General features: G+C 47.1%; 1 protein-coding gene across 3 annotated transcripts; it reads left to right on the top strand.

Moving 5' to 3' along the window:
* Positions 1–1,494: 1,494 nt before the first annotated feature.
* On the top strand, positions 1,495–22,660 carry Tent5c (terminal nucleotidyltransferase 5C). Of its 3 annotated transcripts, none has more exons than XM_036189314.1 (2): positions 1,495–1,587; positions 18,623–20,548. In XM_036189314.1, the coding sequence occupies exon 2, from the start codon at positions 18,650–18,652 to the stop codon at positions 19,823–19,825; it is 1,176 nt and encodes a 391-aa protein (XP_036045207.1). In that variant the 5' UTR covers positions 1,495–1,587; positions 18,623–18,649; the 3' UTR covers positions 19,826–20,548. The 3 variants fall into 3 exon arrangements, with proteins under 3 accessions (XP_036045207.1, XP_036045208.1, XP_036045206.1); XM_036189315.1 differs by lacking the exon at positions 1,495–1,587 and adding an exon at positions 4,002–4,171 and having other exon boundaries at positions 18,623–22,660; XM_036189313.1 differs by lacking the exon at positions 1,495–1,587 and adding an exon at positions 18,228–18,453 and having other exon boundaries at positions 18,623–22,660.
* The last annotated feature ends 1,857 nt before the right edge of the window (positions 22,661–24,517 follow it).

The raw sequence follows: 24,517 nt of genomic DNA, 5'->3' as shown, positions 1-24,517 counted from the left end.
TGAGACCTGACAGTGCTCACACCATCAACAACAAAACTGACCAAACACCCTGAAATTTGTGTTCAAGAACAGGGGCACCCAATCTCTGTAAGTTCTCATACTGATGTCTTCTATTGTTACGGTTTCTGGGAATTCTCCTCCCCCACCCGAGGAAGCCTGCACTTGAAAACACTTCATAGCCTAGCAGCCACTGCAGGGCACTCATGCTAGGTAGGGGTGGTAAGAGAGCAGAGGACACTGATTCAGGAAGCCATCTTGCCCCCCAGTACCGAGTAGAGCATCAAACGAAGCTCAACAAGTGTTTATTAATGACTGCTTCCTGATTTACCTAACACCTGGCAAGCACTTTATTTAAAGCCGTGCACGATTAATAATTTTTTTCCTAATATTGATCCCACAGTTATCCCACCCTTTCTCCCATTCTGAGGATGGGAAATAGAGGTTAGTGGAGGATGGGTTAAGCTACACAGCAAGGCTAGGAGTGGCAGGTCATGTCTGTAATCCCAGCGGTTGGGTGGTGCACACAGGAGGATCAGTTAAAGGTCAGCCAAGGCTACTTAAAGGCCTGTCTGGGTTCAGGAGACATTGTTTCAAAAGCCCCAAACCAAACCAAAACAAAAACAGCTCCTCTCAAGGCCTTCCAGAGTCACGTGGTGAAGAAGATTCCCACTCATTCGCCTTAATTCCGAAGCACTCGTGCAGGAGAATTAAGGGAAGTGGCCGGGTCCCCCGCCCCGCAAGTGATGACCAGCCACAAAGTCCTGTGCCATTCCTCGAAGGGCAGAGCTGCTGCGCCTTCGGCTTTTGTGCTGGGTTCCCAGGTCCACTAACTGCATTCAGGTGGTCCCGCGGCCAGAGAATCAGCTGCCTCCTTTTCCCCAGGACCACGATCTCACCTCCAGCCAATTTGCTCGAGGAATAAGAAAGATTTCCAGGGGCCCACCTAAGAGTTTTCTGACTTCACAAACACCGCGCGAGACAGGCGTGGGCTTCCTTCCACTCCCGGCTCCTGGAATCAGGGAGCCACTGGTGCGAAGAGCGCCAAAAATTCGGAAAGAAAACGCACCCGCCAGGGAGCAAGCAGGGTGGAGGTGAGAACTGTCGGGGCAAGGGAAGGCAAAGACCAGGAGCCGCAGAGAGGAGCGGAGCGGACAGAGGGAAAAGTGTCCCATCAACTAAGTTGGTGGCGACACAGCCTCTCTCTTATTGCGCTTGCGCGTCGCTGCTCCCCAGGCAACCCCGCCCCTTCGGGCCTCCGGAGGTTTACTTGTCTCTCGGCAACCATTGACCCGGGGAGCCAATCAGAGGGCGGCGTTCGCCCGGCCCCCGCCGTTAGCGCCGGGCGCAAGGATCCCGCGGGGCCGCGGCCGGCGCGCCCCGCCCTGGCTCCCCCGGGAGGCCGGCCGCGGGGCGGGGGCAGGGGCGGGGAGGCGCGGGGGAGTGGTCAGGCCGGTTAAGATCGGAGGGGGCGGCGGCGGGACCGCTCACTCGCCGCAGCTGTCTAGGGGCCGTAGTTACCGTGCCGCTCCTGCTGGGGGCTGCCCACGCCAACCACCTGCCTCTGTCGCCGCCTCTTCCAGCGCCCAGGTGAGTCCATGCTCCCCTCCTCCTCAGGTGTGAGGATGCTGCGGAGGTCCCGCTGGGAGCCAAGCACTCACGCTCCGGGGTCCGTCCCAGCAGAGCCTGGTGGGGTGGCCCGGAGATGGAGGGGAGATACCGGCAGGTGTCAGGACCCGCACGGACCCCGCGTCCCTGGCTCAGGCTACCACCGTGAAGGAGCGCAAACTTTTCGGATACTGTGGCCGGGGTTTGGCAAACTTGGGCGAGCTCCTGCTGGCCCAGAGACAGGAGAGTGGGTGGTGGTCACCTCCTGCTCTTTCCTTGCCCCTGCCAGTAAGTAGGTTGTCTGGCTCTGCGCTGCTTCCCTGTGGCGCGCACTCCGAGTCCGGAACCAGGGCGATTTTGAACCCCGCGGTTTCGGCTGCGTAGATAGAGACGCAGCGGTCCCGGGCTACAGCCTGGCAGGAGAGGGGAGGGCAGCTTCCTGGGCTCGGTGCCCAGGATGGCGGCCGAGATCCTTCTTTCTTCGGGGACTGTGGACATCGCGCGCGGCCAACAAGCTGCGCGTCTCTCGGAAACTTCTCGAGAATATGGCAACTGAGAAAACCCTGGTTCCTCCCCTTTGGGGATCGAAAGTTGCCTACCGCGTGAGCTGAAAGCCATGCAGAGTTAGTTAGTGACTCTGATGGTGGTGCTGTTTGGTGACTTAGAGGCGCTGCTGTCCCGTAGCGTCGCGGTCATGGGACCCCTTTAGTGCGGTCCGCGAAAAGGGTGGGAAGGGCATCAGAGGGAGTTGAGGGATCTGCAGTGCCAGCTGGTAGCCCTTAGACCTAAGTTCTGACTGTTGGCGAGCGGGCGGGCGACCTCAAAGTCACCGAGGGCTGGTGAGGAAATGCCTGTTTGGTTTTTCCAGAACGTAGGACTTCCACCTGAGCCGACTGTCAGACCTGGGTGGTCTTGGCCCCTTTCTCCCCTTTCCCCCTTTAAATATGCAGAAACCCTTCTGCGGGGCCGTGACTAATTCCTAGTCTTAAGCCCCTCCCCACCCCAATTTGAGGATAAAGTGCTTACAAGAAAAGACTTAATAGACTTAACAGATTTATAAAGAACAGCTATGTATGTTACCGTTTTAATTGTGACGAGTTTGGCAGTCTGGAGGTAAGGTTAAGATGGTTAGATCCGCCTAAATTAGGCTTCAAGCTGCCCCCTCTACCCTGGGAAGGAGGGTGAGGGTAGCCTTTGCTGGCTACAATAACTTCCAGCGTAGTTTGCTTGGCAAGGCAGTGAGTGTGAGCCAGAAAGCTTGCCAGGCAGCCAAGAGGGTGGTAGACCTTACCAAGAATTCTACCGTGCTGGAAGTCACGAGAGGTGTGATTCCGCCGCCACCACCACCCACATTTTACCCTGTGGTTGAAGGGTGTGGGCTGGGGGCTAAAGAAGGTTGACTTTCCTCTCCCTGCTGCATCTGGACCAGCAGTGGGTCTTTCTTTTGCAATTCTTGTGTGTGGAGATGGAGATCTTAGTATCCCTGATCAGGTAGCTGAAACCTTGTCTCTGAAGAGACACCTTAGTTTTGGTGTACACAGATAGATGTGAGTTAGGAGTTTTTAGAAGATTTTGATGTTTGGAATAATTAATTGTCCCAGTATCTGCACAGGATGTCCCTTACTGTCATTAAAATTGTGGAGGTGGGGTGCTCAGAGATCCTAGACGGTCATCAAAAGATTGATTTTTATTTTGGTGAGTGACTTTAGTGTGTGCTCTAGAACAAACAGGCACACTCTTTAGTGTGAGTTTCTCCCATAATACCCACCTTGTAGCTCTGTTGATCACAGTGAGTGTGGAGTGCCAAGGATTCACTCCAGCTCTCCTGCCAGTATAGTTAGCAATCTGGCAGCAGGACTTCCAGCCTCCCCGGCCCCCCACCCCACCTCCTAGTCAGGCACACACACTTAGCCTGTGTCTGTCCCTCACTGTTGAAGGCCAGGCAGATTATATGTGCCTTGCACTGCCCACCAGACAGCCCAGTGACAGCTCAGCAGTGAAGGTGATTTAAAAGGGGGCTGTTGTGCCCTGTTGTGTGATTAGCGAGGCTCAGCTGTTGCAGAATTGGAAAACAGCATTGAATGTTTCTTTCCGTCTTTTCCAGCTCCGTTCACTGGGCGGTCTTTGTCTTCATCTTTCTTCTTAGCTGTGCCCTCCCAGGGTCAGCCAGTGAGGAAGGGCAGCCTGGGTTAGATTGTTTTTTGTTTTTTTTTTTTTTTCTATTACTGAGAAAAGCTGTAGGAGTGTGTGTTATAAGAGGTAAGCTGGTGTTTGGGAGTTTCTTATCTCCTTCCTGAACACACAACTCATTCCCTCTCTCTCTCTCTCTCTCTCTCTCTCTCTCTCTCTCTCTCATCTGAGATGTTTCCTGATCTGTTGTTCTCTCTCATTATTGAAGAAACAGGGAAATATGGAAAGATGCCCTCCACCATCTTGGTGTTTTGACTGTAGCCGATGACGTTGTATTATGATGACCCCAAATCCTCCATATTTAAAGAAGTGCTCGTGAATTTAAAGCTACTTGAGACGCCAGTCAAGCCGATCTCTTAATCTCTTGGACCCTAAGGTTTCTCTCACTTTTTAACCTTTTGATCAGATGCATTCCTTGTAAGGAAGCTTTTATTTAGAATGTAAATGGTTATAGAAAGCATCTTTACATAACTCAACTTTGTACGGGAAGCCTGTGAACTGTTTCAAATTACTATTCTGTACAGCTGGCCCCTGTAGCTTGTTCTTGAAGTGCTTGCAGAAGTTTTTGGAACAACAGGGGAAAAAAAAACCTTAATACAACTGACATGAAGCACTCTGTGTGTAAGGATGCTTTATGGTTTCAGAGCATTTTCCACTGTGGGTCATTAAACTGCGAGGTGCTTATTTCTCGAATAACAGCGGTTGAGTCAGAAAGGGCTTCCTAAGTGGTGGTTGGTGCCAGGTGCTGGGGAGGCCAAGGGGCTGGGACTTGATGTACTTGAAGAACTTGTTTTTCTCTCAATTGTCCCAGCCCTTCCTCGCACGTGGACCCCAGAAAAGTGGGGGCTGTGGTCACTGTAGAGTCCTCGTCCTTGCCTAGAGAGAGGGAGTGTATGCCCGTGCGTGCAGACATGCTCCTATTAAATGAGTGCACCTTCTGCGGAGGGCTGCCTGCCATTCTCTCAGAGAAGGAAGCGCGCTTGAAGTGGGCGTTCTCCTGCTGGATCCAGGCACCGGGTGGAGCTTTTTGCAGCAGAAGCGCCTGGTCTAAAAGGCTGGATGGTTTCTGGGGCGCCTTTTCAGTGAAGCCTTAGCAGGGTAGGCTTGGAGGTGAGGAGCGAGCAGTGAGTGCAAACTGATCAACAGCTGCGGCTCCTAAGCCTGGCCAGCCTCTAGCCCCACCCACCCCCGGAGCTCTTCCACCCGACGACGGTCCTCCCCGCCGCCAGGTTCTCTCAGCCCCAGCTCGCGCACTCAGCCTTTCTTTCTCCCGGTTGGCCCAGCTGCCAGCTCTGCTGACTCGTTCTTTTTTTTTTTTTTGTTCCCCCGCTGTCATCACTGACCTGGTTTAGGGGACTGTAGACAGGAGCTGGACGAGAGTAACAGCAGGCCTCCCTGTTTCTGGCCAGTGCTCAGTGCCATGTGCCTGGAGCACTCGAGCAAATTCCCAGGAACTGCCCATCCCTAAGATCTCTCTACGTTCCTCTAAGATTACTATTTCCTGATGTTTTCCTTGCTGTTCCATGAGCAGGTTGGTTGTCCCTAATTGTCCTACCTTGCCTTACAAAATACAGTTAGATACTGGGGGTGGGGGAGACTTGAACAGAACCCATCCCTCCACTGAACTTTATTTTAATATGTCTTTGGGACCTCTGCAGGCTCTGACAGATCTTCTCTCCTCTGAGGGCCGCCTTAGCCCACATCTCTCTGCTCCAGTATGATATAGTTTTCTTTTGCATATTTTCTTGTTTCCAAAATTTTAATACAGAACTAAAGGGCTTAAAAAAAAAAGTCCCTCATTGTCTCTACATCCAGCCCCTATTAAAAAAAAACAAAAAACGATGGAAGAAAATTATGCATGGATCATGAACCATCCCCGTATCTCATCCAGTCTCCCTTAGCTTCTGTGCATACTTGGCCTCATAGGATAAGGCCGGCTATCTTCTACCTGGCCTGGCTGCCTGCTCCTGCCCCTCCATGCATGGTGGTGATGCTTGTTTCTGCTTGTCATAGTTAGAGTTGGACATCTGCACTCTGCAGCTGCCTGAGGCTGGCTGTCGTGTGGAATATGGTGATCAGAACTGATACAGAAGAAAGAGTAGGGTCAAGACACAGGGGTGTTTGCTCTGGGTTGCTCATCTAGGATTCGGCACTGCTGCTGCTATGTCTCATTGCAGACTGTTGTAGACTTTATGCTCACTTCCTTGCCTTGGAGGCTGTCTTTCATGGGGGATACCTGGGCACGGATCCTGGCACACACCCTTACTACTCCAGGCTTCCATTTCTCCATTGTCATCCACAGCAGACAGAGTCATTGCTGTCCCATAGACATATGGGAACAAAAGCCTGGTAAAATTCGTTCAAACAATAGATCTATTTATCTCTAATTCAGTATGCCAAGTCATCAGCGCAAAGACACATACAAGAGATACTTTATATTCTTCCTTAAAATCAAGTCCCTGAAGTCTATTGTGTATTTTGTACACACTATACACTTCTGTTTGGACACTACCTTTCAAGTGCTCAAGAGCTACACAGCTCAGGGCTGCTGTATTGGTGCAGGCCTGGACCATGTGCAAACATGTTTTTCTCTCAGATCCTGATTCTATGTGTGTGAGAAGCAATAGCAAATGACCAAAGTCATTGAAGAGTGTTTATAAGCCACAAGCTCTGTGTGGGCAGGGGCCTCTGTCTCCTGCGTCTGATCACAGAGTCCTAGGAGAGCGCTTCCATGGGGGTATCTGAACAAATGAGCAGCCTTCACACTGTCTTACTGAGAAGCTTTCATCGTGCGAGGCAGACTTGATGCCAACCCCCAGGCTGTTTGATTCCCTCTTGTCTTAAGACTTTTTCTTAGAGACTAGCTGGAAGAATTGCAGATGAAATCTGAGATTGGCAGGGGACTAGGGCTGAATTTTATTTAGCAGTTAAAATTTGCCAACAATTTATCCTTAATGAAAACTTACCAACAATTAAAAATTTGAACAAACATGCAAGAGGAGTGAGCTTTCCAGGCAAAGATGTTTGGGAGATCTCTAGGAAAAATCTGTGGGCAGCCGTGCTGGTGACCTGGACTCTACACTGGTAGGACACCACCTCTTAGAAAGTTGGTACAGAGCCGGGCAGTGGTGGCACATGCCTTTAATCCCAGCACTCAGGAGGCTGAGGCAGGCAGATGTCTGAGTTTGAGGCCAGCCTGGTCTACAGAGCGAGATCTAGGACAGGCTCTGAAGCTACACAGAGAAACCCTGTCTCGAAAACAAAACAAAGAAGTTGGTACAGGAGTATTGTGCTGTGGTTTTGTTTCTTCACACAATGCACACCCCACAACTAATTTTAGCATGTTTTTCTCTGCTTGTTCCTATGCCTGCTACCCAGAGGTTCACCAACTGCTAGGTTGATACTGTTAACCTTGCTGGTTGGCACGTGACGTTCTCATCAGCACTGAAACTGAGGCGAGCTCACACTTAGACATTTGTGAATGGGGTGTGTATACATGTCTTACCCAGATAAGTGCTGCTTTTGAGGGCTGAGTGTTGCTGGTCTTTCTCCTGATAAGACCCACGGATTCTGCTAGTGACCAGCAGGACTTGTAGCCACTTTTAACTAATTGAAGTCCTTGTTTGGGGGCAGCTGATGACTTTCCTAAGCTCTGAGCTGGAGGGCTGGATGGCGGTACAGCCTTTGAAATAAACCCGAGGATTGTGACTGGGTCTTCCTTAGAGTAAGCAGTCTCCTCTCCGGGAGCCTTGTTTTTCTCAGTCCAGTCCACCTCTAAGAGCCCTTCATGTGAGTTGAGACTGGTAATGTCTCTGATCTAGCAATGTGTGGTATAGCGTTGCTATTTCTAGTTCAGTTTGTATAGACTGCGCTTCATGTTGACACCTTGGGGGGCGGGGGAGGAAAACCTCAGATACTTTGTGTCTCGCTGCCAACCCACAGTGTCTGCATTCTGACATGGTTAATATTTACATTTGCAGTGACTTGAGGGTAGTCTGCTGAGCATTTCCACTCCCTGGCCATGCCTATTGGAATATCTGCCCCCAGTGTTTTGATTCTGTTCTGTGCTTCCCTAGCCCCAGCCTGACTTCTTCCAGCATTATCTCTCCACCCACACATGCTTAGGCATCCTGTTTTGAGAGGTGGGGAGTGGCTTTCTGCTTGGAGTCATGTTCAGGTAGTGTCTGGACCTGGCCCAGTTGCTGATAACCACTGGGTGTTGTGGCATCTGTAGGGGAGTGAGAATCTGAAGATCCTCCACACTCTGGAAGCTTGGTGCACAGCAAGGCACCCCTGCTCTCCCCCCCCCCCCATTCTGTGCCTCGGGGCCTCTGCTCTGGCTATCTGACCAAACTTTTTGCTTTGGTAGACATCAGTATGAAATGGCTACTGATAACCTTGGGAAAACAGAAAATGTAATAGAACGGCAGGTGAGAAAAAGCCATCTGTGATATCTGGTGTCAACACTGACTTAGAAGTGTTTGCTGGCCAGGGACAGCTATTATTGTGAGCTGAGGTACAATGGCCTATAGGCATTTGGGTGGGTTAACTGTAATGGGACTGTATTAATGATGTGTGGGTGTGAAAACTACCTGACATGGGCACCCTAAGGAAGGGTTTGTTTTGGCTCACAGCTTTAAGGTACAATCATCATGGCAGGGAGGGCGCAGTAGCGGGAGCAGGAGGCAGCTGGTCACATTCAGCTTGCTTTCTCTCTTTACTCAGCCCCGGAACCAACCTGTGGAGAGATGCTGCCAGCATTTGTGGTGGATCTTTTCCCACCTCAGTTAAACCTTCCTAGAAGGGCTCCCCCAAACATTCACAGAGATGTGTTTCACCGATGACTCCAAATCCATCAAGTCGACAATGGAGAGTGACTGTATCACAAGGGTATCTTGGGAGCAAGTTAGTGTAGCATATACTTTATTGTCTTTAAAAAGAAAGAAAGGAAGGAAGGAAGGAAGGAAGGAAGGAAAGAAGGAAGGAAGGAAGGAAGGAAGAAAAGGCAAAACAAGTGCATTAGTTTATCTGATCCTGTTGCTTTGGGCTATTTCATCTAGACTGTTCTGTATACTCCAAACACACAAGTGTCTCCCTTCCTTCCTTCCTTCCTTCCTTCCTTCCTTCCTTCCTTCCTTCCTTCCTTCCTTCTTTTCTTTCTTTTTCCTGAGATAGGGTTTCCCTGTACAGCCCTGGCTGTCCTGGAACTCCCTCTGTAGACCATTCTGGCCTTGAACTCACAGAGATCGGCCTGCCTCTTCCTACCAAGTGCTGGGATTAAAGGCTAGTACTGCCACCACCCAGCTGGATGTAATTTCTTAGAAAGTTCAAGGCTGTGAAGGAGCCTCCAGAGTATGAGGCCTCCCTATTGGGAGCCCAGGCTGTAGTGAGGAACTGGAAGCCAACAGACTAAGGGCTTTTCCAATGCTGCCCTAGGCCCTATATAACTTCTGGCCTTTGTAATTCCAGGAATGCAAGGAAGGAGGAAGGACATCTCTTTAGAAGGCCAAATCTACTTCAACTCTGCTTTTCTTCTTTACTCCTTAGCCGCAGACTGCAGATTTCCATGGTCATTCAAAGTACACAGCTCAAGTGATGTAGCTCAGCAGCTTAGCACTCAGCTTAGTGAACACAAATACACACACACACACACACACACACACACACACACACACACACACACGTTCTGACTCTATTCTCTCAGGTGAAAGACTCTTAAGTCAAATAGTATGGGTGCCTGGGAAGTGAGCAGTCTTGGGCCCTTGTGGTCTGTTCTTGGTTGCTTCTGTTTTCAGTTATGTCCGAGGCTAGCCCTTGAGGGTCTGGTAACTGTTTGCCCCCTCAGAGAAGGTCTCTTTGGTTCTGTTGCTTTATCATGGACCAACACTTCTGATCCCCTTGTCATCAAAGTACAACCTAGTAAGAGTTTATTCTGTGAGTCTCCTTCCTGTGGCTCTCCTTCCTGTGGCTATCGGAACAGCTAGTTCTTCAAGTTTTCTCCCACCCTGTAATACACCTCCGCTACCCACCTGCAAGGAATAGGAGACTTCTTTAGTCACATTCCTGCCTTGTACCAGCAACGTGTCCTTGGACAGTTTAGAATGTGCATATCCGCTTGGTTTCCCAGTGTACTCCCCAGAAATAAGGAGAAATGACATTTCCTTTATAGGGATTTCAAGGACTCTTTAAGTGTTTATTTAGTGTACAGTGTCCATGTGGAGATCAGTGGGCGACTTGCGGGAGTGGGTTCTCTTCCGCCATGTGGGTCCTAGGTCATCGGGCTTGGGGCAAGGGCCTTTTCCTGCCCAGCCATCTTCTAGCCCTATACTGCTTCTATGGAAACCAGGTGGTCAGGTGTGGTTAGAACCCGACATCTTGCTGCCTACCTGGGAGGCGGCAAAAATTTCCTGGCTGACCGTCCAGATGCATTTCCTGTCCTCTGGCCACAGCTGTGGTGGCCACTTTACTGTTATGCAAAGCACCCCTGGGAGGGGAGACTCTGTTAGCCCCTGCCTAGCTGGAGTGTCCACCGAAAAGTTACCCTGTGGGAAAAGGACGTGGGGGGGGGGGGACTGGAGGAGGTTTGTTTGGAAACAACAGGTGTGCAGCCCCCTTTTTGCAAAGTGGGACTTCCCGGACATGGTGGCCCATAAGTGATTTCCAGTGTCTCTCTGAAAGCCACCTACCTCTAAGCCACTTCGGAGTCCTTTGGTTCTAAAGCCTGCACAAAGCGGGACAGTAAAGGGTGACCCACTCAAGTTGGAGACAGTGCGAGGGTGAGAAGCCACGGTCAGGGTCAACAGAAGGCAGCTTGCTCGCCCCCACCCCACGCACCACCCCCCTTTTTCTTGGCTGGCACCAATGAATCTTTGTTTTAGAAATGCTTGCCTGAGTAGCAGTTAGGAGTGCTTATCTAGTGCACTTGTGGGCTTGTGACCTGTGTTCTCTGGTGTCCCCCAACCTCCTGCCCACCAAGGCCCCTTTGGGCCTGAGGGAGGAGTCAACTGTTCCAAGAATTAGGACCGTGGCTCCAGGGATGAGTTCCTGCACTCTTTTATGAGCCACACTGTTTAAATTGGGGATGCGGGAAGTTTGGCTTATGAGAGGTTAGATGGGATCATCGCAGTGGCTTCTTCTGTGTGTTTTTATTTCCTTTGCTATTACACATGCCTGCCTCCCCTGTGCTGTATGATGACTAAGGATTGAGCCTGAACTCTGGTTTTCCTTCACTTGGTTCACTGAGGTGAGAGGCAGGGTGGGGTAGGTATGGTGAAGACTATTTTCAGTCATTTGTACTTCTGCTTAAATCCTTTCTTATACATGGAGGGGTAGTTAGTGTAGAAGATATAAGAAAGGACCTCTCCCCACCCACACCTCACTGGGGGTGTCTTTGTTCCTCAGTTCTTGCCCATGCCTGTCTGTTAACCTGACCTGAAAGGATTTATTAGGAAGATGCACTTATTTATTTATTTATTTATTTTTAAATTAATTAATTTATTTTTAAGATAGCATCTAGGAACAGGAACAGGGTGTTTTGCCACCAAGAGAATGTTTATAGGCAATGGTACTTCTTTCCATTCTTAAACCTACAATAGAGTCAGAAGAGGATGTTGCTCTGTTCCCTCTGGAATGAGTGATGGGCTCCAGCAGGGGAGCTTCAGTTCTAGACTCAGTTTCCCTGATGCCTTCTAGACAATCACTTCTACAACTTGCATGTTAAATATCGCAGGCCTGGAGACCCCTTCCTTGACTTCACAGAGGCCCGTCTCTCTCCACGCAAAAACTCTGGGGGCTGGGGGTGGGGGGCACTTTCCATGCCTGATGTCAGGTACCGAAAAGGACTCAATGTTAATCTTCACACTTTCGTGCCCTCAGTGTCCTTAGTACCCTTATCCCCATCTCGGACATCTGCCTCCCCTGCATGCCCGCCTGAGCTCCTTCATGCCTCCATAGGGTGTGCCAGAAACCTCAGTAGGCTGTGCAGCAGCAGGAATCCAAATGTTTTTCTTTCCCCCATTGCCACTCACTCCCTTTGTGTGGCTCTGCCCTGGGCAGTGAGGCACATCACAGCAGGTGGAGCATTTACCCTGACCTCAGGAAGCTTAGGCTAACCCTTTGGCATAGGTTATCTCCTCCATGCCTGCTACCATCTCTACAGACTGTTTTCTCTCAATGTGTATTTTCTTCTTTGCTGCTGCTGCAGCCCTGGAATCCAGTCATCCCTAAGATAAATAATTGTTCACCAGCAATCAAACCATCAAAAAGATTAAATATTGGGGGATGGAGAGATGGCTCAGTGGTTAAGCGCACTGGCTATTCTTCCAGAGGATATAGATTTGAGTCCCAACACCCACCCACACAGCAGCTCAAAACCATCTGTGGCTCTGGTTTCAGGAGATCCAAGCCTTTTGCTGGCCTCTTTGGGCACTGCACACATAGTGGTGTGCAGACATACATGCAGGCAAAACACCTGTACACATAAAATAAAATAAAAATAATGAAAATGTATTTAAAACAAAGACTATGAACTGAGTAGGCATTTGGCCTTCCATGCTTATAGAAGTGCCTGGATTTTTGAACCGATGACCAGTTCTGTGCCCACCTTTGCTGGCTTCCCCTTTGTATAACCACAATGGATCTGCTTCTCAAACATGGCTTTGAATTTACTGGACTTAAGTTCATTTTTCCCCCCTAGCCACTATTGTATTAATTCTGCTAACTAGAATTTGCCTTTAACTAGGGCCTCTCATGAGCTGAGCATGTTTGATTCATGTGATTCTTTTATATGGAGGTTACATAAGTGTTGATTTAAAAGCAGTTAATTAAAACTGAAGCTGTTGAACTAAGGTCTGGTGTGTTATCTAAGCACCCAGGGCTGTAAATTGAGTTTATTCTTGTAAATCCAATGTTGAAGTAATGTACAAATATCCTGTTGATATTTGAAATCATCTGGATTTCAATAATAGTTACAAGAATCCTTATATATAGAAATGTATTCATTTTTAATTATGTGTGTATGTATGTGTCTGTGTATGGATCTGTGCATGTGAGTGCAGGTACCCTGGGAAGCCAGAAGAGGGGGTTAGATCTCCTGGTGCTTGACTTACAGATGGTTGTGAGCCACTCAACATGGGTGCTAGTATCCAGATTCAGGTCCCTCCCTGCAAAAGCATTACACACTCAACCACTAACCCATCTCTCCAACACCACCAACACCATCCCCCACTGCCAAATATCTTATTAATTTATGCTTTTCTAATGAGCTAAGAATTTCATAGGTAAATTTATAGATGCATTTGGGTCAACTCATCTTCATCACAACTAAGTTATGGTAAATTGGGGGAGTTAAAGATCATACTATGGATGTGACATATGTGACATGTCCCATAGTGTGCTTTTTATGGACTCCATTTTTTTCTCCCAAAGTTTACCTCACTATTCATGTTTATATCCAAAGAAATTGGTATGGAAGATGCCAACATAAGACTATTGAATTCCTGAAAATGTACATACTGTCTTAAAATAAAAAGTTCTTGCAGCTGAGGCCAATCATCAGCAAGAGGGCACAGCAAGGACAGCTTTGATAGGTTTGAGGTGAGAAGTAGCTACCTTGGGAAACAGTTGAAAAATGTTTTGATGCCGAACATTGAGTGGATGGGGTGAGACGAACAGGCCTGTTATTTTGAGTTTTTCTTTTAACACAAATAACGAATGTCTTTTTATTTTTAAAGTATGTTAGGTGGAAACTTGACAAAAGGCCTTTTAGAGGGAAATCATCCTCTTCCCTGCATCTCATGCAGAGGTCAACATTTCAAGCATGGAGGGAAAGCTTCCAAATAGATTAGATTTATTTGGCGCATAGATATGGGAGTGAGGCAGGGTAGAGAACTGAAGAAATTAAACACCATGGAGCAAGTGAGTAGAATTCTTATAAGTGAAAGATCTTAGAATGTGGTTTATGAGATTTTTAATTTTTATCAGTGAGTACTTCCAATTCCAAAGGGCACGAAATGCATTCTTTTCCACACCCACGCCAAACTGAAGAGACAGCACTCAATATAGACGTGTGTACTTATTTAAGCATAAAGTTTTGCATGCACAGTTTTGCACTTTTCCATTCATGAGTCATGAGCACTTACATCCTTTGTGGTGTTTTTTTTTTGTTTGTTTGTTTTTCAAGACAGGGTTTCTCTGTGTAGCTTTGGAGCCTGTCCTGGAACTCACTCTGTAGCCCAGGCTGGCCTCAAACTCACAGAGATCCTGCCTCCCGAGTGTTGGGATTAAAGGCTTGTGCCACCACCGCCCAGTGAGCACTTACATTCTTACACACAAAGCAGGCACCCTCCTTTTGAACAACTGCACACTTCTGTGCACAGCTGTATACACACATGAAATCACATGTATGTGATGTGTGCTCCCAACTTTTTTGACTACCCCCCAATGACTGTCTCTGTGCACGCTTGGCAGCTGTACTAAAATTCAGAGGAGATTGGGGAGACATAGAGTGACCACATCAAAGGATAATGGAACTTAAGTTCAGGGTCTCACCTAGTTCCTCAAAGGGTCCAAGGGCTGTGCATGAGAGGTGTCTGCTGTCCCACACAGGAGCTGAGCTTTGCTGCCTGCCGTGGTGGGGGAAAACCAGGCACTGGGATTTTAGGTTGCCCACCCTCTGAATGAGGTTGAGTGTTTTGTGTCTGAGCCACTGTTTATAATCTTTTCCCCTTCTCTTTTGAGGTCTTGCATTTATGACTTCTTACTTATTAAGGACATGAATACTTTGCCTAAAATTACAAGTGTTTGCTTATGTTTGCCTTCTGAATGTTTTGTACCATGTAAACAGTTTAATTTTTTTTTTTTTTTAATTTTGGTTTTTCAAGACACGGTTTCTCTGTGTAGCTTTGGAGTGTCTGTCCTGGAACTTGCTTTGTAGACCAGGCTGGCCTTGAACTCACAGAGAGCCGCCTGCCTGTGCCTCCTGAGTCACCACTGCCTGGCTGTGAACAGTTTAATTTTTATGTAGCCAAACCTGTCTGGTTTTGTTGCTGGTTTTCTGTGGTCCAAGAAGGCTTAAAGGCTTACTGTGTGTACTTGTATAGAAATTCTGGGTCTCCTTTAGTTCCTCCTAGAGTTCTTTTAGTCCTGACCCAACCAGCTAGAGCCAGTGGTTCTCAACCTGTGGGTCATGACAGCTTTTGGGGGTTGAATGCCCCTTTCACAGGGGTCACCTAAGACCATCAGAAAACAGACATTTACATCACGATTCATAACAGTAGCAAAATTACAGTTATGAAGAAGCAACAAAAATAATGTTATGGTTGGGGTCTCCACAGCATGAGGAGCTGTATTAAGGTTTGCAGCGTTAGGAGGGTTGAGGACCATTGGACTGTGTCTTAGTCTTCAGTCCCTGTCCTATCCAACTAGATCTTACTTTAGCAGGAGACACGGAGCCAGCTTTTAAAAATACATAAATTAAGCATTCAGATGCTTGTTTGTTTGCTTTTCTCAGCACCATTTGTTTTTGTTTATGGGCTGGGTTGTTTTTGTTTGTTATTGGAGTCAGGGTCTCTCTGTTTAGCCCAGGCTAAACTTAAAATCCTCCTGCCTCAGCCTCTTAAGTGCTAGCAGTCTAGGCATGAGCCCCTGTGTGTAATTTCACTTCCCCCTTTTTTACAATAAATCTTCATATGTATTTGATTCACATATTTAGAAAATTCTGTCCCAACAATTTGTCCTTTTGTGCTGATAATACAGTTCCTATGTTCGTGGCTCTCTCCTCTCTCGCAAAGGCCGGTATGCATCCTTGCCATTTTCAGAATGTTTCGGACAATTTCTCTGCCCCTCCTCTCACACGAACCTTACAGATACTCAGTCTAAAATAGGTTTTAACTTTGAATCTGCTGCTAATTTAAAAGTACATAAGCCGGGCGGTGGTGGCACACGCCTGTAATCCCAGCACTCTGGAGGCAGAGCCAGGCGGATCTCTGTGAGTTCGAGGTTAGCTTGGGCTACCAAGTGAGTTCCAGGAAAGGCGCAAAGCTACACAGGGAAACCCTGTCTCGAACCGTCCCCCCCCCAAAAAAAATTAAATAATTTTTTTAAAAGTGCACGAAAGTCTTACCCCAAAGGAAAGAATTATGGCTCTTAGATTCTCTATGGTCCCCAGATGGTCCTTCTGTCATGTTCTAGAACAGTTCTGACTTTAGCCCTACATAACCTTTTTTTTTTTTTTAAAGGCTTGAATCAAAGGCCTTTCCTACAGCTATTCTGTGCTGGAACATTAATAGGGTTCTTTTTGGAGATTTTTCTTAAAAATTGTTCCTTGCTTCTCGTTTGCTGACTGTATTGTGACTTCTCAGACTTGTGTCAAAATGTGAGCCTTGGGAAATGTAGCAGGTGGCAGACAGCATGCCTGACTGAAACCCACCTCGGAGCTTCTAGCTGTGTCTCAGAACAAGGTGCAGACCATAATACCTTCATGAAAGCATTTGAATCTGTTCAGGTGCAAATCTGCTGTGTACTGATCATGTAAAAAAAGAAAGAAAGAAAGAGAGAAAGAAAGAAAACAAAGACCCACAGAGTGTACAGTGAGCACAGAGAAAAGAGAACCAGCTGTCCCAGATCTGGCTTGAAGGCAAATGCCAGCCCCAATAGATGTTAGGTGTGCATCACCATCACAGGCTGTGCTGTCTGTCCATCACTGAGGCGGGTCACGCTCAGATGGGCTGAATAGCTTCAGACTTTTAAAGACTTTCATCTTCCCCTTGACAAATGCTTTTCTATAGCTAGAGGAGGGACACTCAACCCTAGAGCCCACAAGAACCTGCTTTGATTCTGAGGAGGCTGGCCACTTCCAACCGAGTAGATTGACAGACCCTGGACCTGTGTGTTACTGTGCTGGCTCAAGGCTCCTGTCACCCCCAGATTATTGCCATTTCTAGCCATGCACTGCTCTTCCCTCTGTTGTTCCAGCAACAGCTCACCATGGCTTTGTTATCTTGTGTCCCCTCTCTGTAAGTGATCACTTCCATGCTTTCCTTTGGGCCCCCCAGAGGGACAGTCTTTCTCTTGTCTGTATGTTGTATTTGCTTCCTTCCACCAGAGTTGTGTAAACCATACACCTCCTTGGGTTATAGTCTTGTACTGTCATGATCTTTGCGATGGGGAACTGTCAAAGCTCATCCCCACATGACTAGTGGTGCCCTGGCACTGTTATAGCCACAAATCCCTGGACCAGGGCAGGCTTGAAATGCCCAAGGAGAATGCACTGATGTGTATTAAAAAGCAGCAGCTTCCAAACAATGAAACTGGCCGGGTGAATTTTGTCTGTACAGAGCTTTGCTGGGTAGAAACCGTTCGTGGTGAAATTGGAAGCCTGCACCAAGACCCCTTGTTTCAGCTTTTGTGTCTGTCAAGATGACATCCAATCAGCATGAGGACGCAGACACTTCGTGTTTCTGAGATACCAATATTTTGCTTTTAAGAATTAGGATTTCTGGTACTCCATCATTTTCATCTCTTTTAAAGTGAGATATACTTCCTTGTTACTAGGTGAAAGTGTAGCTCAGTAGTAGGCACTTGGCTTGCATGCTCATCGCCCAGGGTTCAGTCCCTTGCATACCGCATGCATACATGCACATACTTACTTGGGAAACTTTGTAGTTCCTGCATGTGAAGTATGAGAACTGCTTTCTTTCCCGTCTTGTATTCAGTTTGAACTTTATTCCCCTTAAGGAGCTTCAAGGAATGCTTTTGCAGAAGGCCTTTGGAAGTTTACCTGCCCTGAGACTCTTTGCATCCTCGCTGAAGGATATTCTCACTGTAAAACTTATGGTTGACCACAACTGTTATAAACAATTCTGTTCTGTCCCAGATGACATAGTATTTGTTGTAGGATAGATTAGGCCCATATATGAAAAGGAAGTGGTTGTCTTCCATAGCTGAGATATAGTCTGTTTGTGGAGCAAATGGAGCAATGTTTGTGTGTGTGTGTGCGCGTGTGTGGTTTGGAGTGTGTGTGTTGAACTGGGTATTAGGTATTAGGATTTAGGTATCCACCAGTTCAAGATGTAGTTAGGGAGCTAAAAACAGAAATAACTTCTATATAAACCAGAGAAAATCAGTAAAACACACATTGTATCAAGTCTTTCTCTGTCCAGCCAGTCAACTCCAAAATAATGACAGAGACTTATTAATTATGAAAGCTTGGCCTTAGCTTAGGCTTGTTTTTAACTAGCTCTTACAACTTAAATTAACCCATATTTTTATTAACCAGTGTTTTATCTCTATCCCATTCTGTGTGTCCAACTCATTCCATGCCTAGATTTATCTCCTACTTCTTCTTTCCCTGCCCAGAAGTCCCACCTATACCTCCTGCCTAACTATTGGCCATTCAGCTCTTTATTAAACCAATCACAGCGATATATGTTCCCACAGTGTACAAATATCCCACAACAGGAGGTTCTATTTCTCTGTGCCATTATAGGCTCTTTAATGTTGTTTAGGTGACATGGTTAGACTGTCTGCTTCTCTTCACACACAGAGGCCTACTCTACCCCTCCCCCACATGGGACAAGCACACCACCAGCAGCAAGAGCACCCACATAAAGCAAAGCCATGCCACTATCTACCCTGCTGTGGAATGGAGCTTATGCATTTGTAGGTGCCGTTCTTGGTGTTTGATGTGTTTCATGCTCACAGCCATGCTGAATAGCAGGCACTGTTGACTTCCATTTTACAGGAAGTTGATAAGTTGATGCCTTTGAGCTCCTCCACTGGCTTTGTCATGTCCATGTGAATCCTAACTCTGTTTTTCACCCCCTTTCAGCTCCCCCTGGCTAGAACATCCCCCAAGATGGCAGAGGAGGGCAGCAGTACCAGGGACTGTGAGTCCCTCAGCGTGCTCAACTGGGACCAGGTTAGCCGGCTGCATGAGGTTCTGACCGAGGTCGTACCCGTCCATGGACGAGGCAACTTTCCAACCTTGGAGATAACCCTTAAGGACATCGTCCAGACTGTCCGCAGCCGGCTGGAGGAGGCAGGCATCAAAGTTCAGGACGTCCGATTGAACGGCTCTGCAGCTGGCCATGTTTTGGTCAAAGACAACGGCTTGGGTTGCAAAGATCTGGATCTCATCTTTCACGTGGCTCTCCCCACGGAGACAGAATTTCAGCTGGTGAGAGATGTAGTTCTGTGCTCCCTTCTGAACTTTCTGCCAGAGGGTGTGAATAAGCTCAAAATCAGCCCTGTCACCTTGAAGGAGGCATATGTGCAGAAGCTGGTGAAGGTCTGCACAGATGCAGACCGCTGGAGCCTGATTTCCCTCTCCAACAAGAACGGGAGGAACGTGGAGCTCAAGTTTGTTGACTCTATCCGGCGTCAGTTTGAGTTCAGTGTGGACTCCTTCCAGATCATCCTAGACTCTTTGCTGTTTTTCTATGACTGCTCCAGTAACCCCATCTCTGAGCATTTCCACCCCACGGTGATCGGGGAGAGCGTGTACGGGGACTTTGAGGAAGCCTTTGACCATCTTCAGAACAGGCTGATTGCCACCAAGAACCCCGAAGAAATCCGAGGCGGGGGTCTTCTTAAGTACAGCAACCTTCTGGTGCGGGACTTCAGGCCTGCGGACCAGGAGGAAATCAAGACTCTAGAGCGTTACATGTGCTCCAGGTTTTTCATCGACTTCCCAGACATCCTGGAACAGCAGAGGAAGCTGGAGACCTACCTTCAGAACCACTTCGCCGAAGAAGAGAGAAGCAAGTACGACTACCTCATGATTCTTCGCAGGGTAGTGAACGAGAGCACCGTGTGCCTTATGGGGCACGAGCGCAGGCAGACCCTGAACCTCATCTCCCTCCTGGCCTTGCGAGTGCTGGCAGAGCAGAACATCATCCCCAGCGCCACCAATGTCACCTGTTACTACCAGCCAGCTCCTTACGTCAGCGACGGCAACTTCAACAACTACTACATCGCCCATCCCCCGGTTACCTACAGCCAGCCTTATCCTACATGGCTGCCCTGTAACTAACCTTAAGACCTGAGGGTTTCCACAGTGGGAACCCATTCAGGGCAGGGGCTTTCAGGTAGGAGAGCCTCCTCCTAGATGTAGGTGTTTGGCTTTTAAAGGGGAACTCAGCTCTGACTCTGCTTTTCTTTGTGAACCCATTGGAGTAGGTCCACAAGACTATCAGGAGCCAACCCTAAAAGGACCCGTATTACAGTGCCACTCTGGAAGATGCAATAGGAAGTGTGACCTCTCTACATCTTTCTAAGATAGTCACTCACTTGCCGCTTCCCAGACATTGGCACATGGGATTTGAACTCTACACAGTCTCTGAGGTTGGGAGAGCTGGGCAGCACATGAGAAGCGTTAAAGGCACTCTTCTCTCGACTAAGCCTCCAGTCCTCTGCAGGCTCCCATTCAGGATGCTCAGCAGTTATGTGAAAGCTGTGCCGATAGTCTCTTATTGTGTCAGTTTTAGTCAGCCCCCAAACTGGTAAACACGAGGGTGCTCTTTGTGACTGAATTTTCATTCACGGGACTGAGTTGTGTGTATCTAGTCCCTGTAGCAGAGCTGAGAATTTCATTCATCAATAAACCAAAGCCAATAGCTGGAGACTTGAGATCTGGTTGGAAGTGGTTTATGATAGATGCTGGGCTGTTTCAAGGAATTATGAGACATTGTGGAGAGAAAAAATAATAATGACCTTTTCTTGAAATGTAACTTGAAAACAAAATAAAATGTGGAACGTAATGTTCAAGTAGAATTGTGGTGGCGGGTGGCGATTGTCAATAGGAAACATGAGTGTTTTGTTTTGTTTTGTTTTTCTGTAAGGAATTCTTTATTGAACGACATGAGCTCCATTAGCTCTCTGTTGACTGACTCTTGTTCGCTCTTCCTGAGAGTAAGGACTGTGTTGTGACTAGAGTCATGGTCATATCTGACTTGAGGTTCTTCCCATGTTTTAATTGGAAACCCATTTTTGGACATTAATCTCAGTATGACAGCTTTTTTGCTGGAGTACGTTGGACCCTTCTCCAATCCCTTCAAAAATAGTGATTGTATTCCCCAAATATTTTTCACAGCAGGAGAATTCGGGAATCTCAGGAGAAAAGAGTGACCAGTAGACCCACTTTTGAATTTCACTTTCAATCTCCAAGTTGCAGGGAAGTAGGGGTTTAGTGTCGTCTGGCCTTGTGTGTTCTCACTACCAAGGCACTTTGATTACTCTGCTGTCTTTGGGGAAGAGTTGAGTGAGTGAAGAATGACCTTTCTTATTCTGTAGATTCAAGCATTATGTTTATATCCTGCACTATAGAAGGAAAACAGTGTTAATTGCTGGCCCAAAGCAAGCAGTTCATGGGGAGAGATCCAGGTGACTGTTGCCTTACCTGGTAGGTTCAGATGAGAGATTTCACCTTTTGAAACTTTCTGTGGGATACCTTAGAATGCATCACTTTAGGATATCAAGAGGAAAGGCGTTCAGTATTGCCAGCAAGCTTGATTTCTAAAGTGATTCCATCAGATCCACAAGCTCAGTTTTTACTTTGTCCAGCGACCATAAAAATCCAAAGATCCGAGTGATTGCTTTGTATCTGCTTTATTGAACTAGTTATCTTCATGTAAAAAGGCCCAGCACAAAGTAATTGGCTGGCCTTTTTTCTAGTAATGTGTTTTCAAGTTTCTTCTGGAATGTGCTACATTGGTCCCCTTAACAGCTGATTGTCGTGCATCTTCACTGGCCTCCACGTTAAGTTAGGTCACCAGAAGCCACGTAGTACCCCTAGTTTCTGCTGCTCTGTGGCTCTTAGTTATGTTTGAATTCACTGGCTCTGAGTTCTGTGAGGGGACCCCAGCTGTTTCAGTGTTGGAAGGAAGGTAAAGAAAACCCAACTTTGAAAACCATCGGTCATCCATGACCTTAAAATGCTGCCATTGTAGTGCAGTGAGGACACATTTGCACAGAAATAGATTTGTAGAGTCAGAGCTTTTGAAGTGGGTTGGAGGCTCCCTCAATGTAAGCACTTGCTAATAGAAGCAGAAATCAGGATTGCTTTGACTGAGAAGGCTTGGGGACCAGTGAGGCACTGGAAAAACATCTGGCTTCTTTTTGAAATTCTTTCTGCTTTATATACATATATAATGTTTTCAGTCAGGCCATAGTCCCTGAGGATGGAGAGAGAGAAGTTGTAAACCACCGCTGTGTGATGGTCCTCTTGGTAGTTTCTTTGCCTGCCCAACTGTTTTGTAGTTTGAGAATTGATGTGTGTTCTAGAACCATCAGAGTAAAAAGTTGCATTGACCAGAGCTCCATCTTTAAGACACAACTCCTAGATTGTGGATGTCTGGACTAGAGGTGTATCTACCTGCTCTGTGAACCTTCTGCCAGACCAGAAACAGGCCAGAGAACCTTTCTATCTGAAACCTGTCTTTTGTGCTGCTCACCTATACACCAGACACCCTTCCTTGTAGTGAATCCAATGGCTCCCCTTTGTGTGTGTGTGTGTGTGTGTGTGTGTGTGTGTGTGTGTGTGTGTTGGTCTTGGCAGAGGGCACTGACGTGCAAGTACACACTCAGAGCCTGCTCTCCCAGTCTGCTCTTCAGAGTCAGTAGCAGCTGGGTTGAAAACAGTGCCTTCATCATTGAGTACCCAGATGCCCATGTACTTAGTTCTTGGCTTTGAGCTCCAGGCACACCCTCTGCCTTAAACCTTGGCAAGAAGATGCTGCTGCTTGGTCAGTCATTGCATTAAGATGAGACTCTGGTTACTAACGCCTCTAAATTAAATTCCTGGTGACTGCTTGTGAACTGAGGGAGGCCTGGCCCACACCTGGGAGCTAGCAGATGAGTGGAGCTGGGTAGGGAAAATTCTTGTCATGGTTCTTGACTTTTTTTTTTTTTTTTTTTTTTGGCTTTCCAGTGTTTTCCTCCTCCTGTTTGACTTGACTTGGAACTCATGTCATAGTGAGCTGCGTGTGGACCTGTTTTGTGGTAATACAGTAATAGTCGCCTTGCTACAGTCTGCAGGCCTTCTAGCTGACCTGGTGCTAGCCCCTTCGTGATGGGTTATGATTTTACCCAGTACTGCTTTAGTTTTGGGAAATGGCAGCATTCAGAACCGACTCTGCTCTTTCTTCTAGTGTTCTTTCTTGTATTGGGGTCCTGTTTCAGGACACTGCTAGTCTTAGTTCTCCCAAAGGCCGAATTATAGTTATCCAAGCATGAGGCAGTCCTGATGCTTCCTGGGCATCACTTCCTGCATGTCTGATGGGGCCCACACTGGGGATAACCCTTGGAGGTGATTCTATAAATTGAAGTTTTCCTAATTTTCAAAGTTGGATTTACATCATTAATCTGAGACAGAATTTCACAGCTGATTTTGGAATGTAGTCGAATTTAACCAATTGAATCCAGAGGGTAGAGGAAGAGGCTCTTGAAAAGTCCTGGCAATCCATCAGGATTATTTGCGGAGCTCTCTGAGGAAAGAAAAATTACTTTTTTTTTTTTTTTTTTTTTTTTTGTGAATTCAAGTGCCTTCATCTTGTTTACCTATCACTTAAAAAAAAATACTTTAAGTATAAGCTTAAAGAGTTCTGGAGTTTTGCCTGGGCTATTAAGGTTTGGTGCAAATTCTCATGTGTGTTTGCATAGGAAGGTGAGGTGACCACCCACTAAAGAGGAAGGAGCCAATTAACATCATTCATGGTCTTTACAAAAGAGAATCCAGCTGCCTGGCCTTTTGGTGTGTGTGAGTGAAAACTTGATTTTCTGGAAGCATCTATTTATTTCCAAATTAATATGGAAGAAAATAAAAGTGCCCATTGGACTACATCGGAAGCTCTTAATTTCTGTAGTTGCATAGGCTTGAAGTGTTCTTTAGCAGTGCCTAGAAGCACGGGCTTCCTCCTTGGTACTGGTCACCCACCTTCTTACTTGATGCCGATGAGATTTCTTATCAGTGCAAATGTATTAGAACTTGATGAAATAAAGCTTTGAGTTTGAGAAATAAAGGTATATTTAAAAGTGTAAAAAAAAAATACCAACTTGTCAGTTATGATCCTTGCTTTTTTTTTTTTTTTTGGTCTTTGGTGGTAAACTTTAGGTTTTAGGAAACATGGGGATGAAGAATCTGTCACCACTGTCAACTTTGGCAGCACCACCATAGGTGCTGTGGGGGGTGTGGTTACCCAGAAGGCCCTAAATCCCTTTTCCAAGGTACCTGGCTAACTTCAGCTGATTTTTGTTGCAGACCTCAAGCCCAGTGGCTCATTCCTCCTGACAGTCATGTCCTTGCTTACTTGTTTTAATGCTAGTGAGGCTTGAACCTGCAGTCCCATGCATGCCAGGCAAGCATCTACCTGTGATCTATATCCCCAGCCTCACAGTGTTTTCAAATAATATGGCTTCACCCACACCTGGCTTCATCTAGTGGCCATGACTCCGTGACCATTTCAGTAAGAGACCCCAACTAGCTATACATTTTAAGCAGTTGCTCTTGTCATTTTGTTTTAAGAAATACCTATGTGAAAGGGGATGTGGCTGATAGATCTTGAAAGGGTATAAATAGTTCTGTTCCAGGATGTCCAACCTTTTGACTTGTGACATGACATTGTCATCTCTGTTCACAGCTATGCTGGGATGCATGTGGTCTCTGGGCTGTATGTTGGACACTTCCTAATTGGTCTGATCTCCAGGGCTCCAGATATGTACCTCTTCC

The sequence above is a fragment of the Onychomys torridus genome, chromosome 6 (genome assembly GCF_903995425.1).
Source record: "Onychomys torridus chromosome 6, mOncTor1.1, whole genome shotgun sequence".
Classification (NCBI taxonomy): domain Eukaryota; kingdom Metazoa; phylum Chordata; class Mammalia; order Rodentia; family Cricetidae; genus Onychomys; species Onychomys torridus.
Note: the sequence above shows the minus strand (reverse complement) of the source record. Positions and strands in the feature narration are given on the sequence as shown.